The 17,840-nt window shown below is 53.0% G+C and overlaps 1 protein-coding gene across 9 annotated transcripts; it reads right to left on the minus strand.

Moving 5' to 3' along the window:
* Positions 1-1,293: 1,293 nt before the first annotated feature.
* Positions 1,294-7,007, minus strand: CITED1 (Cbp/p300 interacting transactivator with Glu/Asp rich carboxy-terminal domain 1). Of its 9 annotated transcripts, none has more exons than XM_032475077.1 (4): positions 6,555-6,668; positions 6,018-6,036; positions 2,459-2,583; positions 1,294-1,917 (listed from the first exon to the last, which is right to left on the minus strand). In XM_032475077.1, exons 3-4 carry the CDS (start codon positions 2,516-2,518, stop codon positions 1,372-1,374), a joined length of 606 nt encoding a protein of 201 aa, XP_032330968.1. In that variant the 5' UTR covers positions 2,519-2,583; positions 6,018-6,036; positions 6,555-6,668; the 3' UTR covers positions 1,294-1,371. The 9 variants fall into 9 exon arrangements, with proteins under 9 accessions (XP_032330968.1, XP_032330964.1, XP_032330969.1 ...); XM_032475073.1 differs by lacking the exon at positions 6,555-6,668 and adding an exon at positions 5,362-5,732 and having other exon boundaries at positions 6,018-6,478; XM_032475078.1 differs by lacking the exon at positions 6,555-6,668 and adding an exon at positions 6,383-6,475.
* Between the last annotated feature and the right edge of the window lie 10,833 nt (positions 7,008-17,840).

Consider the following 17,840-nt stretch of genomic DNA (forward strand, 5'->3'; position numbering starts at 1 on the left):
TGAACCAGTTCAATACCAGGAATCCTTCCCCCGACTTCCCAGGCAGATGGAGCTGTTTCCTTTTCTGAGATCGAATAGCACCTTCTCCCTGTGTTATAGGAAATATCGTTTTATTATAATTTATTGGTGCCTTTCTCCTTCTAGATGGGGGCCCCCCTTAAAGGTACAAATTTTAATTTATGCTCCCGGTGCCCAGCAGAGTGCCCAGCCCAGAGCAGGTGCTCAGGGAGTACTGAATCCAATGCCTTGCCTTTTTCAGTGGGCTCCTTGCACAAGCACTTGCTACAGGACAGGCCTGATGCTAGTTTTAAACAGCCGATCAGTTTTCCCAGTCTCCCAGGATGAATGTCTCTGGGAGTCCGAAATGTGGGGAGAGGAGTCTAGAGGCCCTTGGGTTGTGTCAATATGAGGACAGGGTTGGATTCCACACCCGCCCCCTGCCCCCACGCCCCAAGGCCAGACTCTGGTTCAGTGCTAATCTCTGTCACTTGACATGCTTCTGAAGCCATTGCCTCCTCAGCAGTTAACCTAAGGGCAACAGCTGTATCCCCAAATGTTGAACTTGTTGAGCCCAGCCCTGATTTGTGTCTTTAAGATGGAGAGGCCAGACCCAAGAAACAGGCTGTCCTCATAGTGTGGGCCAGGGAGGCTAGACTTAGGGGACACTCAGACCAGCACAGAGTGTCCCAGGCATAGGGGCTGGGGTTGAGCAACTGCCTGAGGGACTTGAAGGCACCTTGAATCTTACTTTAATGGTCTGTAGTTTTCGCAATTTTCCAGAGAACTCTGAGCTCCCAGGTCATTGGATCCTTCTTAGATCATACCAATTATTGCCCGTGGGCAAAAAGGCAAAGGAGTGGCCTTAATGCATCAGCTGGATTGGGACTAGAGAGTGGAAGGGGGTGGCTTTTAGAGTTGGTGAAGTGTGAGCCACGTGGTCAGGGCAACCCTTTAGACTTGGATATGCAAGTGGCGAGTAGGCTGTAAGAGGGGCTGGGTCAGTCTTTCTTCCAGGAATGCCCCCAACCGGCCCCCGTCATCAACCTCGAATAGAACAGTGTTCCTGAGGTCTTAGGGCAATGACACTGGGTACTTGGGCTCCGGAAGAGAGAAAGGTGATGGTAGCAGGAATTCAGTGAGCAGCACTCCCCCCACCCCATCCTGTGTCCTCCCCATTCCTCGCATCCAGGCCAACTCCCTCCCAACTATCCACCCACAACCCACCACGGGATTTAGAATTGCTAAAAGGATACCACACCCCTTTCAACCTCAATGAAGAACACCTCGAGTCCATCTCTTTGTAATTAATTTTTATTTTTATTTACAACAGAATTGGTGGCTTTATTCCTCCATCTTTAGGAACAGTTGGCATCAGCAGCCAGATGGAAAGTCTGCCGTGAAGTCAAACTCATTCTGCCCCAGCCACAGCTCCGGCAGCTCATTGGCTCGGTCCAGTCCCAGTTCCACCACCAGCGACATCAGCACCTCCTCATCCACCGGGTCCGAATCGATGATGGCAGGGCTCTGGGCACCGGCAGAGGGAGAGAGTGACCCCGCCCCTCCCGCCTGAGCCCCGAAGCCCCAGTTTTGCAGGGGCCCTGCCTCCCCGGGTTGGCCCGGAGCAGTGGAGGCTGCGGCGGCAGCAGCGGCCATCCCGTGATACTGGCTATTAAGTTTCTGCAGCTGCATACTGGCCAGCAGGTGAGGGGCGGGGTGCAGGTTGAAGGGTGGGGGCTTAGTGGGAGGGGTGGCAGTAGGAGAGCCTATTGGAGATGGCGATCCCGAGGAACTAGCAGGAGCCCCACTGGCCTTGGTTCCATTGGAGGTTACTCCAGGGTAGTGCAGAATGGCCACTGCTTTGCGGTCTTTCACCCCCAGGTTAGAGTAGGCCAGAGAGCTCATCTCTTGGTTGGCATCCTAGAAGACAGAGACAGGCACAGTATGGCATCCCTGCTCCTGGCTTGTCCCTCACCCTTCATCGGGGGCTAGTGGTGGGGAGGCAGCAAAAAGGCCCCCCTGGAAAGTTAGGCTTGAGTCTCCTTTTGCCATCATGGCTCTGAGTACTGTGCTCTGGCCTGAGTTCCCAGGCTGGGCACCCACTTTCCTAAGTGACTTCGCTGCATTTATCTCCCTCCCCTGACTCTGCCTTCAGCTCACCCTTCTACAAAGGGGCTGTCACTGTCCCTCTTCTCATCCTCACTTCCATCTTCTCAGTGGGGTGGTCTTTTCCAATTCTACTTCTCTGCCCCCTTCCCCAACATCTTTCAGCACTCCTAATGGGTTTGATGTGACCCTTTTTTCAGTAGAAGCTATTTTCATTCCCCCTGGAGAAAGCTCCGCTGTCTCCTGGCTGCTGAAGGACACCAGCTACCACAGCTCAGAGGGCCTCCCACATGGCCCCAGACTAGGTCATCTTTCCGGGCTTCCGTGTCTTCATCAGTAAAATGGCCCAAGTTACCTCCTTTGCAGGTGAGGTGCCACCCTTGACGTCAAGCGCAGGCCTTGACATAGTTGGCATTTCAGAGCCTTGGCAGAAGGTGGATAAATTGGTGGGACGTGATGCTGCCAGCTGGAGCTGTTGTGCTGTGTGTGAGGGAGAAGAGGTGATAAGGGCAAAGGCTTTATTGACCAAGAAAGTACTAGCAAAGCCCGAAGCAGGGCAACTCCACACAGCTACATGGCAAGGCTAGTGACAGGATTAGACTCAAGACCAGAGACCACCTGAGCACAGGGAGGAGATCCAGCTGGAACTTTTGCCAGAGGCAGGAAAGGAGCTGGATTCGTCCAGGTGCTGCCCAGGCAGCCAGCCACCCAAGTATCATCAAAGAGGGGATGCATATGACTGTTTCCTCATGCAATTGATTTCAGGGCCCCAAATGGGGGGTGTGGTGGGGGTGGGTGGCACTGTTCCTGATCCTGAGGGCAGCAATGTCCCTGAATAAGTAGCGCACTGTCTCAATGGGCCACTGGCATTCAGGCTGGAGAGCTGGGGCCTCTGCTAGGACTGGGAGAAAGTGGAAAGGAGTCGGGATGACAGAAGGCTGCAACCCAGAGAAAGAATAGGTCCTCAAAGCAAATGTCTCGGGGCTCCAAAGTCCTGCCTCAGGACTCAGAAGCTGGACTGATCAGGGTAGTCTGGGGGCTCCAGGGCAGCCAGAGAGCAGCTAGGGATGGCTGTTACCTCCACACCACAAGCCCCCTCCAAGACAGCCCTAGCAGCACTGGGCTTTCCCAGGACACCTGCCCTGAGCCCAGCCACACTCATCTGTAGTGACAGGTGGGCATAATTCTTCCTGGAGGGAAACTGAGGCACAGAGGTTCAGTGGCTTTCCCATCAGGCAGCAGTGGTTCTGGGAGTGGGATTTAGCACCCTATGCCCACATGCCTCACATGATGGCTGGCCAAGTCATCATACCTAGAATGATTCCCAAATAATTCATCCCCTAATTCAAGTGCCAAGAGCTAAGGGGGAAAGAATATCCCCAAACCAGAAAATTAAAAATCTCTGAAAACTCTTAAGTTATTTTCCTAGAAGCCTTAAAAAAAAAAAGCCCCATATATTCTAGCCTTCATGATGAGTTAGAAATGTAGGATTTCATATTTATAAATACCTTTTGGCCCAGAGAATCTTCAGGATCTTAAAGAGTCATCTTTCCAACAAGGATAGAATTCTCTGTGACACGGCATCCTCCCCCTCCCCCCAGCGGTCATTAAGAATCTGCCCAGACACTTCTAGAAGGTGGCCACTTACTACCTCTCTTTATTATCTTTGCACCACTTACTTGTAGGGGAGGGAGGCAAGAAAAATAGAAAAAAGAAGAAAGGGGAGGGGGAGAAAGCATGAGAAAAAAAATCTGTTGCTGGGTCCACCACCACTGCTTGATTGGAGCCCTGTTTCTTCTCGAGGCAAACTGAGAGTATTTCAAGCCAGTGATCACGAGACAAGGAGTCTAATCCATGTCGTCTTCAAGAGCCCAGCACCTTCAGGATCAAGCAATTTTCATCTCCTTAGAAAAATGTCTGGGGAGGGGCGCCCATCTTTTCCTGTTTCTATTCAGCCCTTCTTCTTTATGACACCCGGTACCCGAACGTACAAAAGAAAAAAAAAAAAACAAAACAGCAGCAGTAAGAACAAAAAGAAGCAGAAAGAGGAGGGAAAAAAGAGAAGAAAAAAGAGAGAATGCGAAAAACAAAGTATCTGTGTTCTGATATCAGTTCCTGGGGAAGACTATTTTACCATGTCTCCCCCTTCAGGCTGTGAGCTCCCCTAAGCAGGACCCTGTTTCCATTCAGATCTGTCGCCTCCCATCACCGCTTCCCCTCCACCAGCCCTGACCCCCGGCCTGGGTCTGTGCTCCGTAGGCGCTCAGTAAGTGTTGTTGAATCCGTCTGAAGAAGCAACCGCATTTCGATCGGAATCCCTGCCCTTGCCTCCCCGGTTTTCGGTCCCCACTCTGCCACCTGGCCAATTCGAAGGCAAAACTTAGCAGCGCGGAAGCGTCCCAGCCCGCTCTCCAAGCTGCGAGCTGACCACTGCGAAACGGCTGCGAGAGGCGGCTGGGCAACGCAGAGCAACAAGTGCCTCCTCGCCCGCTGGTACCTCGCGAGCCCCGGCCACCGGTCCCCGGCCCCGCCGCCCGCCCTTCGTTACAGACCTTCCCGTGGGCCGGCAGCCCCCTCTCGCCTAGATGGGGGTGGGAAGGGGAGAGGAAGAAGAGAGAAAGGAGAGGCAGGTAGAGGGCCGCGTCTTTGACCTGTTGGGGGACCAAAAGTTAAAATGGCACCAACCGGATGGCTCCATCTCGATTGCTATTTTCTCACTCAGAAGGAGAAATTTAAAAATCCAAACAGTACTGCGGCTTGGCTTGGATGCACTCTAACCAGACCAGTCAGTTTCGCCACCTGAAAACTAAAGGCCTATTGTTGGCGGACAGCTCGGCCGCCCTCCTCGCCACATCCCAGGTGGAGCCGCTGGAGCTGGGGGCGGCTGGGAGCATCCCTGCACGGTGGGAGCGAGTGCCCAGGCAACGGGGGCCCCGAGCGTCCACTCCTGCAAGTGCCATATCAGGAACCGATCGGAGAGAGACGGGATGGACAAGCAGGGAGGGGCGCGGGGTCTCGGCCTCGGTAGCGAGTTTGGGGCCCCGCGGTGTTGCCGCGCTCGGGGGCGCACTTCGGCGCCGGCGGCAGCCACTCCAGCGCCTCACCAACACTTACTGAGCGCCCGCTGAGCACCCCACGCGGCCGCGGGATGAGCCTACCCCTTAGCCAACCAAGCTGCCTGTGGTCACTGCTATCACCCCGCTATGAGAAGAGCGAGAGAGAAGAGCGAGAGAGGCTCCGAGAGGTTCGGTAACTTGCCCAAGGTCACAGCGCTAGAAAGTGGCGGAGCCGGGATTCGCAGCCAGGTCTGTCTGCCTCCAAGTCCGGCGCTCGGCGAGGCAGGGACTTCGTGTGCCGCCCGGCCCCGCCGCCGGCGTTTATAGGCAGAGGGGTGTGTGCGTGGGTGTGCGTGTGTATGTGGGCGTGGGTGTGGGGGAAGAGCAGAGGTCGACCGGGCAGTAGAGGCAAGTTGCCCAAATTCGTTAACTTCCATCCCGCAATTCCGCTGAACTCGGCCCGAAAAGCCCCTCTCGCCTCCAGCTCCCGAAGGAAACCTGAGCTTTGTGCAGCCCCGGAGCCGGAGCGTCCAGATGCTGTCCGGGCGATTAGCAAAGTCGGTAGAAGCCAAGCTGGAGAAAGCGCGGGCGCGGGGAGAAAAGGTGCTGCCGTATCCCCAGGAGAAGCGGGTGCCCGGCCCGGCTGGCCAGCAGGCGGGCGCGCTGGCGAGCGAACCGGCTCGCTGGCGAGCGGGCAGGAGGCGGCCCCTAGGCCCCCAGCAGAGCAGCTTTCAAACAGAAAACAAGTCCCCCAGAGCCCTCCGGCCCGCCCGGCCGCCACCCGCTCCCCGCGCCCTCTCGGCTGGAGTCCCCGGCCCCGCCGCCCAGCCCAGCGCCCTGCCCGGCGGCCCGGCTTACCTCCGCGATGCCGCCTGCCCTGGAGAGAGGGAAGCGCGGAGCCCGGTGAGTCGCGGGCGCAGCGGCGGAGCCCCCAGCCCCTGGCACGCACGCCGCCACCGCCGCCGCCGCGAGCCGGTCGCGCTCCGTGCCACCCGACCCCGGGGCGCCTGGGAAAAGCCCGCACCGCCGCGCCGCCGCCGCCGCACCGCACCGTGCCGCGCCAAGCAGCCCCGGCCCGCGCCCGTGCCCGCCCGCCCGCCCGCCCGCCTGCAGCTTCGGCGCCTGACTCCGGGGCGGTGACGGTGGCGGCCACCGCGCTCCCTTCCCGGCGCGGGGGAACCGGCTCTCAAGCCCCCATTGCCGCCCGGAGAGCCCTGACGCACACGCACACGGCAGCAGGCTGGCCTCGGCTAGGAATCCCAGGAAGGACAGACCCTTTTCCCCCTTTTTCTCTCTCCCCCCAATTTCCACGTCTTTATAACCGGCTTAGGGCATTATTAGCACATGTCCTGGCTCGTGGGCGAGTTGGTGGCAAAATCTGAACTGGATACTCACTGAGGGCCAGAGCGGGTGCCGTGCCTTCCTCAGCCCTCTTCCTCCTCGCCAGGAACGACCCCTCGCCGGCGGGCGGTGGGCGGGCAGCCGGGCGGAGCGAGCCTCCTCTCGGCAGCTCAGCGGTGCCCCTTCTGCAGCTGTGCCGCTGGGAACATTTTATAGCGGCGGCTGGCGTGTGTGGCCCTTTAAAGGCGCTCGAGCTGGTGCAGTCACCGCGGATCGTGTGAAAGCGAAGGGCCGGCTGGGGAACGGAGTCCCAGCAGCCCCGCGGGTCCCGCGGCGCCGGCGACCGGCCACAGCTCCCGGGGTGCGGCTGGCGGGCCCAGGCCGTGGCCACCCCGAGCCCCGAGCCCCCGGCCCACGCCTGCGCTTCAAAAGCGGGCGGGGGCCCGGGCCTGGGGCACAGTCTCTCCCCACCACCCTGCATGGACTTGCCCAATAAATTCCACTTAGTAATTTCGCTGAGGCGAGGGAGAGCTGTTAGTGTCTGTTTTCTGACCTAAATCTAGAGGGTGGCCAGAGCGGGCTTCAGGGGGTTGGGGGGAGAGCTGTGGGCTCAGGAAATGACTCGGAGGAGGGGGACGCACATGGGACGGGGCCCGAGGGGCATGATTTGGGTTTTCTGCAGGACTTTCTCGGAGCCTGTCTGCCCTCTTTGGGCTGCACCATCTCCCTTGTTGAAGGGCCGAGGCTGAGGGTCCCTTTCCTCTTAAATAGCCAGATTTCGGGCAGAGCCTCCTGGAGGGCCTCTCCGGCCGGCAACGGTAGATTCCCTCGAAGGCCTGAGCTGAGGTTGGGTTCGAGGGATTCTCTCTTGTGGTTATCGAGGGCTGAAGGAGGCTGGCGGGTTGAGACGTGGAGATATGTTGGATCGGGGGCCAGGTGCACCTCACGAGGCACGCCAGAAAGCCAAGAACAGGCAGCAGGGTACTAAGAGCTTGCCCGGGGCTCTCGGGGATTCCTCCTGCCTTCCCAGTATCCCAGTTATTTTATTATGATTATATAATCATTCCCAGGTAACAGGAATAACATTTTGCATTAGGAGAACGTCTTTCTTGGGTTGGGGTGTTATCTTACAAATCTTTTCGGAAAAGAGGTTCGGGTCTTCTTCATTTCAGTTCAGGCTCCTCGTGGACAAGAAGTTCCCAGTCTCACCTCTTACAGGAAGGCCACCAGGATTACCCTTCTACCAAACTCCCTTCTTTGGACCCTTTCAGCAACAACTACTCAGTTTACAGTGTTTATAAAACATGCTCTTTCCCTCTCCTTAAAGTCCTGATGTTAAGAAAAAAGAGGGGGAAGGACTGCCACAAAGTCATTTTCACTATGTATCTGTTCTGTCTTTTTAATTGGATTTGAAGACCTAAAGGTCTCTCTCTCTCTCTCTTTCTTTCTTTCTCTCTCTTCCTTCCTTCTTCCTTCCTTTCCCTCTCGCTTTCCTTTAGTTCTTTCTTTTAAGTACCCCCAAGTGCCCTGCATTTGCTCTTTGAACAAAGTTCTGTTTGTTAATGGACTGACTGGCTTACTGACATAAAGATGGGGAGCAAACAGAGGGACAGTCAAGGTCCTTAACTGACGCCTGGAGGAAGCTGGGGCGAGTGCTCTGGACTCCAGGTAAACCCATTCCTCAGCCCCCAAGGCTGCCTTGCGTGTCTCCATTCCTTCACCTCACTCTACCCCAACACAAACGCCAGTAACAACCACATCCCACACACCATCGCTGCACTTTCTCACTTTGCACAAAGATCGTGGATCGTGTCCGCTATACTTCTGATAAAAGGCGGGATCTGTCCCGAGTTTGCACGTGAAATACACCTTCAAGACATCTTGATGTTTGTCTGACGTGAGCGATCCTGGGCTTTCTAACAGTGTTTTGCTAATTTGGACCTCCGACCTACCCTCCGCCTCAGCCCCCAGCTCGGGAGCTGGTCTGGAAATCGCGTCCGCGTCTCCGCGGCAGGCTCCGGATCCGGGAGGTGGCGGATCCGCCCTCCATCTATTGGAGGGCTCCCAGGCCAATTGTTAGAAAGAGGCATATGTTCTTCTCGGCTTCTGGAGTGTCTCCGGAGCAGTTGCTCAACAGCCAGCCCCCTCCCCCATCCGGACCATTGAAGGACAGAAAAAGGAGCGCCCTCCGCCACATTTCACTGCGCCCACATGCCAGAAAGGGTCTCCCCACTGGTGACTTCCTGTCATCTCCACTGTCCACCTCCTGGGGAGCAGGGAAGAGAGAGGCTTCAAGCACTCAGCTTCGGAGCACAAAAGCCACCCCTTTCCTTTTGGGGGCAGATGAAAGGGGAGGTTAGTTGCTGAGGCAGGGAGAGAGCAAAGTAGACATTTGCATTTCTCTGCAAATATGCCCTGGATCACTGACTTCCCAGTAGGCTCCAGCCGAGCTCAGAGCTCTCCGCTGAACTCTTATCTCCAACTTGGCAACTAGACCGCGAGCTCGCAAACCTAGGAGAGGACAGGGATGATCAGCCAGCAAGAACCTTCTGTGCGCCAGCATTGGACCTGGCGTGTTCCCATCCATCATTTCATTTAATTCCCACACCCTGTGAGCTAGGGTTTACCAAAGGTGAAACGGAGTCCCAGAGATTTGCCCAAGTTCACACAGCCAGGAGGCTGGGTGTTTGGATCCAGGTTAGGCTGACTGCAGCGCCCTTGCCCTCACCCTTGTACCTTGCTGCCTGGGAGGTTAAGGAGGCATCTAAACTATGGTCAGGAGTACAGGTTCTAGGGTCAGTCAGCCTGGGTTTAAATCCCTACTGGCCATTTACTAGCTGTGTGATCTTAAGCCAAATGGCTTCATTCTTTGTGCCTTAGTTTCCCCATCTGTTAAATGGGGAGTATAATGGTAGCAACCCGGTGGGCTTGTTGCAAGGATCAAAGAAAAAGCTTAGGTTGGTGCCTGGTATGTAGTAAGTGGTCAACAAATACCTTCTGATTTTTTCCTTTTACCTTCTAGTCCTGCATTAGCTCACATACTTCGGGTTCAATAATACTTGCTGACTGATTAATTTAAAAACCAGACTGCGAGGGGATGGAGGTTCATAAACTCAGGAAGGGAAGGAAGAGGAAAATGCAGATTTGTGTTCAAAATTCCACCTTCCAGAACCAAGGGCTGTCTGAGCCATATGACAGGAGTAAATTAGGGACCAATAAAAGATGATGACTTTTTACAGGACAGCCCCTGTCTAAGTATACAGAGTGGTCTCCAGAGATGGGTACTCAGTAGGTATGTAGAAAAGTTAAAAAGCACAAATCTTTGTTCAAGAATGTTTGGAGGATTGTTTATAATGGTGAAAAATGGAAAGCAATGTAAATGTCCATGGTGAGGGAGTATCCCTTGGTACCTTGGCACTAAAATTTTTTAAAATTTATTTTAAAAAATTTGTTAACACTTTTATTGTGTTTCCTGTACAGTAAACTACACACATTTTAGATATACAATTTGATGAATTTTTATAGATGTATACACCCATGAAACTACCACCACAATCAAGATAGCTAACATTTCCATCACAGCCCAAGAGGCCCCCAATTTGTCCCTTTAGACCCCCTTTAACCCCTGGTAACCGTAAGTTTGTTCTCTGTGTCTGTGAGTCTGTTTCTGTTTTGTAGATAAGTTTATTTTGTGTCCTTTTTTAAAGAGATTTTTAAAAAATCCTGACTTCAAAAACTTATTCATGGGAAAATGTTCACAACAAAATATTAAATTAAAAAAACACTGGGTACAAAGTTGCATAAATATGATGCCAAGTTGCAAAGGGCACAAAGAGCAGAAAATTAAATACTATGTTTCCAACCATGGATGAATATGAGTAATGAAGCAATGGTCAGGAAAATATCAAGCCAACAACAGTGTCAGTAGGGAGGTAGGATTGCGAGATATTTTTTCTCTTTTCTCCATGTTCTGCAATATGATTTTATTATTCTTATAATTAAGTTTAAGTTTGTAGTTAATGGACTGCATAAACAGTATGCTCTCACTTTTGTTAAAATTATACGTGCACAGAAAAAATATTGGAAGAAAATACACCAAAATATTAACAGTGATTATAACTGAGTGGTGGGATTCTGGGTGATATTTTTCTTTTCCTTTATTTTTCTGCAATAAGATTATATTAGTTTCTTTCAATGAAAACAGATTCATAATTTGAAAAACACATAATCAGCACAATCCATTGGTGTTAAAATTATGTCTGTAAATTGAAAAAAGGGGAAGGAAATATATTAAAATATTAACAGTTTTAATATTAAATGGTAAAGGATTATGGGTAATTTCTCCTCTTCTCTTGATTTTTCTGTAATATAATTTTATTACTTTTACAATTAAAATAAAATAGTACCTACAAATGGCATATACTGTAGAATCCCACTTTTGTTAAAATATATATATATATATATATATATATATATATATATATATATATATATATGTATAGAATAAATAATAGAGTACTCCAATACATGGTTGTCTTTGGGTGATGGGGCTATGGATGATTTTTGTTTTCTCTCTTATACGTGATTCTTCATTTTCCAATTTTTTTACAGCTATCGTGTATTATTTTTTATTTATAAAAAATGTAAAAAGCAGTTCAATACTGAAGTATTTTTAGGAAAAAAGGGCAAGTCTGGGATTTGTTTTAAAAACTTCCAGTGGGATGGGGGAAAGGTGCATGGGGCTATAGAAAAAATAAGATGTTAGTTGCTGACGAGGGGTACAGCAGGCCTTCATTATAATGTTGACTTGTGTATATGTTTGAAAAGTTCCAGAAGTATTTAAAATTTTTTTCAAGAGGCCCTCTAGGTGTTATGCCTCTTTGTTGTTGTTTTATGTTTGGCGGGGGAGCTGATTAAGTTTGTTTGTTTGTTTGTTTGTTTGTTTGCTTATTTATTTATTTAAACAGAGGTCCTCAGGATTGAACCAAGGACCTTGTGCATGCCAAATACGCGCTCTACCACTGAGCTCTACCCTCCCTACCAGGAGAATTTTTTTAAAAAGCATTTTCATACACATTATCTTTTAATCTTATGTCAGCCCTGTGGGGTCAATTATCTCCATTTTACAGAAAACGGAAAGTCAAAGAGGTGAAGTCACTTGCCCCACAAGTCACACAACTGGGAAGTGAGAGAGTGGGCTTGACCCCGGGGTCTTGACTCCAAAGCCCCAGGGCTCCTCAACACATCCCAGTGGCTGCTTCTTTTTAATAATTAAAAATAATTAGCATTTCATCTGGTGATAAATGTCATAATTGTTCCCTGCACAGAATTTGGAAATAACAGAAAAGCACCAGGAGGAAAACAATAACCCACCTGCATCATGGTTAACCCTTTGGTGTCTGGTCATGCAGACTTTATCTGGGCTGCCTCTTATTCCAGAGGTAATGGGTGGGGCAAACGTCTCAGTAAGAGTGGTGAGTCATTTCATTCCTAATGGACTAGTGAGTGAAGCTGCAGCTGTTTGGGGACCCCTTCATGTGGGTGGGGCGGCTCAAATGATGGTGAGTCCTAGCTACCACGCTCCCACTCTTCCCTGGTGCCCCCTCCAGATACTGCAAGTCTGGACCACAGTTCTTTTCTATATCTTCCGTCCCCCGTACGATCTCAAGGACTACAAGTCCATTCGGGGAAGTCTGGGTAGCCCTCCTCCCCTTGCTTCATCCGGAGACCCTGCCCAGGAGGCCCCCTGGGATCTGCAAGTCTGCAACCACACCGCGCGAGCGCGGTCGTGCCTCCATTTCCCCATCTGGAAGATGCTAGTGAGAATAGCAGACCGGTTGGCCTCTGCCAGGGAGTGATGAGCTAACGTCTGTAGTGCTTTCCAGCCCCTCAGAGCAAGGTGCCGGAGCCTCCCTAGCTCCGCGCCTGCCGCTGCCAGCCTGAGCGAGCGCCTGGGCCTGGCCGCCCCGCGCCGAGGGAGCGGCCGCATTCCTCTGCCCCAGGCCAGCGGGCTTGGACCGGCACTCGCTTCTGCTCCTGTGTTAAAAAAAAAAAAAAGGAGGAGGCTTGAAAAGAAGAGAGGACAGAGAAGGAGGAGGGGGGTGGGGGCAGGAACACGATTAGTCCCGAGGAAAGGGCCTTGAGAGACAAAACTGAGAAGAGAGCCGAGAGATAACAGGGCATCCTCGGGCACTCCAATCAGCTGCGCAGACTGTAGCCTTGGCTTCCTGTTTACACAAGGGGGTGGGGGAGGTTTGGAAAGGGCCAACAATTGGGGCCAGTTGAATTGATTCCCTACTTGATTTCCTGTTATTTACACAGAATGGGAAAACTGCAGATATACAAATGGCTGCGGCCACCCAACCTCTCACATACTTCATGGCTCTGCCCACTCCAGCTTTTGGGGATGTCATTCCAGTATATGCCCCTTGTCCATGCTCCCTCTGGCCTTCAGCGTCACAAGGACCCTAGGAAGTCAGCACTATCATCCCCATGTTAGAGAGAAGGGCACTGAAGCACAGAGGCCAAATAACAGGCCCAAGATCACGAAGCTAGGAAGCAGCAGAGCTGGGATGCACAGCCAGGTTGAACTTGCTACTCATACCAAACCATCCCCCATTAGGCTCCCTGCTCCTCTGTTATCTGTGTCTAAGCTCTTCTTTCTTCTGGGACAGATGCTCCACCGCACGCTTGCACTCAATGGTCAGTGTGTGTGGCCAGAATGTATTTGTGGCCCAGGCTGAGGGAGAGACCCTGAGTGGGGAGCCCAGTTAGGGGTGGTGGATGGCAGGAATCTCCAGGGACGAGGTGCAAGGCGGGAGAGGGCTGCAGGCCGAGGATGGCAAAGACGACACCAAAAAATATTCCCCAGGGAAAAGCACAGGGTTCAAAGGCCGGCAGGAGGAAAGGTGCTAGTATAGGGGAGAAAGAGATGCAGCCTGGCTGGCCAGGCCCTGGACTCTTTGGGTGTCAGCCGTGAAGCTGGAGGCCTTGGGAAGGTGTGAGGCTTTGTGGGGGAAGAGAAACTCTGCTTTAAGCATGTTTAGTTTAAGCCGTTGGCAGAACATCCAAGTGGAAATAGCTTGCACACAGCCAGGAATATAGGACTGGAAAGAAAGTGTGAGGTTGTGTCAAAAAGAGCAATCGGCAGGATGACTTTCGGCCAAACTGCGGGGAACTTTCCCCTGCTTCTCTTCTCCGGCACAGAGAGGGGCTTTCTCCTCAGGCGCAGGGCCACCGGCTCCTCACCCCAGCGCTCCCTTCCTCTCCACTCCCCAGCCCCTCCCGCCCAGCACAGTGGCAGCCACAGGCTTCAAATCCCTAAAGGGCAGTTCGAGAGGATCTCAGTCCATAAATTTCCCCACGCCAGAGAGTAACAGGGGCCTCATCTTACTTTGTGAAACACATTTGGCTAGGCCTCCGCATGCCAGGCCTTCCCCAGTTTCACCGCAGCTTCTAGAACACAAGTCTTTGGGGGCTTGTTTGTGCTCCCCTTTCTGCCACCCGCCACTCTTAGGCCAGCACCGTGTCTCTCAGCGGACTCCATCCTTCAAAAGGTGAGGCCATTTTAGTCTCGCCCTGCTCCCTGCAGCACCAGGCTGAAACTGCTCCCCTTACCTGAGCCCCGAGGTGATGTGGCCGCCCCTTGGCCCCTAATCTTATGTCCATGCGGGGAGCAGTTCTCTGACCTCATCTCTCTTGGGATCTGGGGCCCTGCCCTCCCAGCCTTCCAATCTCCTGTCGCATCTGAGGCCTCAAATTTCCACTCATCTTTTATTAGGGGCACCAGTTTTCCTCTAATCAGAGCCCCGCTGGCATGGAGAAGTCTCCCAGCTTGGACCAGTAGCCCTGATTGCCTCTGGGGTTGGCTCAGACAAACATGGCAGTGTGAACGTGGTTACGATTCATTTCACACGTACCGCCAGGGGGACTGGAAAGATTTCCCCGCAGCCACAGACGCTGGTCCCTCTGGGGAGCAGCAATCAGAGCTGGAGATGGATGGAGGATCTAAGGAAGCTCGGGGGGGTCAAGGTGCAGACTCTGCTGCCAGCCATGAAGAGAGGGCCAGAGGCCCAGTGACCCAAGGTCCCACTCCTGCCTCCACACAGAGACTGTGCCCCTCAGCCAGCACATACCATCTCCTGATGCTAATCACAAAAAGGTATGGGAGGACCAATTAGAAATAGGTGTGGCTCTCTCTGGGCCTGACACAACCCTCAGCCCATGGCATGTAGCTTTGTGGGAGGAATGCAAGCTGAATTTCAGGGGTCCCTGTGTGGGGTATGGCCTGCACAGGCATCCTCAGAGGCCCTGTAAAAAGGTGAACCTGAGATCTGCACACAGCTTATGTCCCTGCAGTGGCCCAGTAGCAGAAGGCCACCTCAGGGAAGTTTTTTCCTACTAACTCTGATGACAAACATCAATGGTAACATTTCCTGAGCACTTACTAGGTGACAGACCTGCACTCTTCTCACTGCTCCATCCTTCTCTCCTCCAATCCCCCCAACAACCTGAGATGCAAGGTGAGGGCTATTGTTCCCTCATCCCTATTTTACTGAGACAGAAATTGAGGCACAGGGGTGTTAGGCAGCTTGCCAACATTCTCTGTCCTATTTGTTTTGGGTGGAGGATTTAAACCAGGCCCCAAAGCCTCTGCTAGTGACCCGTGGCCTCACTGCCTTCTAAGCAATGCCTGCTAGGACCTGCCCCTTATAGCTCCTAAAGGCCTTTCTCATCCCTGAGCAAGGTCAGTTCACACCTCCTCCTTCCCTGTGTGAGGCTGTCACTCTGATTATCAATCCCATTTTACAGGTGCAGGAAGCTAGGCTCAGAGATGTGAGGCAAGCTTGCTGAGGTCACACAGCTAACAAGTGAGGCTGCTGGGATTTGAATCTAGTTCTGCCTGCTTCTACCTCCCTTCCTCGCTCTATGCCTACCCCCACCCGGAGGTTCTTGCCTTTTCTCCAAAGGGAGTGTCGGAGCTGCTGGGGCCTGGAGAGATGACCTCGTCAGAACTTCTCACTGTGACACTGGAGACAGCGAGCACCTCACGGCTCCCTGGTTAGAGTCAGGGGAAAAAGAGACAGACAGACTGAAAAGAAAGTGATGTATTCCACGGAGAGAGAAAGAGCCAAAGAGCAGCAAGAGAATGAGAGAGTGAGTGCTGGGGAAGAAAACAAGTTAAGGAAAAGAAATCAAAGGAGAAAGAGAGAAAGGTCCAAAGTGGGGTGAAGGCCTAAGTGACTGGCCATCTGGAAGCCACACCGAGCTAGGTGGGGGTGTGTGTTTGGGAGGCAGGGGATCCAGACCGACAGGTGCGAGGGCCCAGCTGCTGCCAGCCAAGAACTGTCCAGGCCCTAAGCCCAACCGGAATGAAGGCACAGCCCCCGCAGAAGGCTTCTCCAGGGGGCTTTGGGCTGGGGCAACTGGGTGGGGGTCGGGGGGAGCTGCCCTCTCCCAGGGCCGGCTTGATGGGGCTCGCCTCTGAAGTGCTCCTTGGGAGGAGGAAAGTTCCCACAACCCCTTTGCACCTCTCCTGAATCTTCTTCAAACTTCTCCCAGGTGTTGCCTTTTGACTCCCTGCCATATTTGGAACCCAGGCTGCCTGGCCCTGGCCTCACCTGGTCTGAGGGGATGAGTAAATGACAATTCATGCTGCCACCAGCTTGGAACACGGTAGGAAGAGGTGGTAGTGGGGAGAATGGCTGTCCAGACTGGACTGGTCATCTTCCCAGCCACCTCGAGGCATCACCTCGTCTGATGTCGCAAGTATGGGGCTCTGCCATCAGATTGACCTTCATTCAGGTCCCGAGGCTGCCACAAGGTTGTGTGACCTTGGGCCAGTGGCTTTAGCTCATTGGGCCTCAGTTTCCTTCAATGTGAAGTGGGGAAAATCAGAATACCTACCTCATGAGGCTGTGCCAGGGTTGAATGAGATAATGTCTGTGGCCATAAACTCTCAAGTGCTGTACACATGTGAGTAATTACTCTTCTCTGACCCCTGTTCTCTGCTGCTCGGGGGATGGAGTCAGCCTTCCACTCCGAGTCCAGTTCCAAGCTTGACTTCACCTCCCTGGCCCTGTTTTCCTCATTGTCACATCTGACTGTGTGGGAAGTCAGGCCTCCTGACCTACCGGGGTGGGCTCGGGGCTGGCTGATTTTCCTCCACAGTCGTGCCTTCAGGCCACAGACATGACCTGAGCCCCAGCTTGGCCCTGTTTTGGTCACCAAGGCCTCAGAGGGGACCACTGTGCCAATTTGGCCCTCAAGGAGTTCCCAATCCAGTGGGAGCGATAGAAAAGCAGACTGAGAAAATCAAGTGGGAGATAGGAAGAGGTGACATCTGAGCTGAGGGCCAGCATTCACTGGATGTTGGGGACAGCATGTGCAGAGGCATTAATGGGAACTAGGAGAGGAGTGCAGGACAGGGTGGGTAAGGTCACGGGAGTCGGACTTGGATGGCACGTTAAGAAATTCAGCCTTGATGTTGTGCTCACTGAAGGTGACGTGGGCAGATTATGTGCAGCGCCTGGTACAGTTTGTTACTCAGTAAAGCACGCTCATTGCCTCCATCCACTCCAGCCAGCCTCCACCCTCACCAGCAAGCAATTGAGCTGAGACCTAAGCTTCCAGGAGAGATCCCCTGTTCCCCATTCCACCTCCCCACCCCGCCAGCTTCCCAAGCTCAGTAAATGGCACCTCTGTTCATCCAGTGTCTCAGGTCCCAAACCTTGTCTGTCTTTCTCATGCTCCATCCAACTGCCCAGCAGTTTCTGTCAGCTCTGCCTTTCAGATACATCCAGGATCCAAAGCACTTCTCACTGCTTCCACAGCCACTACTCTGGTCCCAGCCACTGCCATCTTTTACCTAGATCATGACTGTGGCTTCCTGACTGGGCTCCCCCAAGCTCTGTCCCTGCCCCCCTCGCCCCCCTCACAGCAGCCAGAGGGATCCTGACCATCTCTGCCCAGGAGTCTCCAACAGCTCTCCATTCTGCCCCCTACCCCACCCTTGGGCAAAGGTCAAAGTCCTTACAGTTCCTATAGGACCTGGTCCCTCCTACTTCTCCACACACTTTTCCTCCCCACCCCAATTCTCTCAGCTTCAGGCACACTGGCCTCCATGTCACCCCTGCCCTCACCTTCTCCCTAGCCTCCCCATCCCCTACCCTGGGATACAGTGGTTCCTGCCTCAGGCTCTTTGCATTTGTTGTTCCCTCTGCCTGGAATACTTCCCAGGGTAGCCACGGAGCTTGTCACCTCACAGCATTCAGGTCTTTGCTCAGTGTTACCTCCTCAAGTTGGGCCTTCCCCAGGATCATTGTCTAAAACAGCAATCCC

The sequence above is a fragment of the Camelus ferus genome, chromosome X (genome assembly GCF_009834535.1).
Source record: "Camelus ferus isolate YT-003-E chromosome X, BCGSAC_Cfer_1.0, whole genome shotgun sequence".
Taxonomy (NCBI): Eukaryota; Metazoa; Chordata; class Mammalia; order Artiodactyla; family Camelidae; genus Camelus; species Camelus ferus.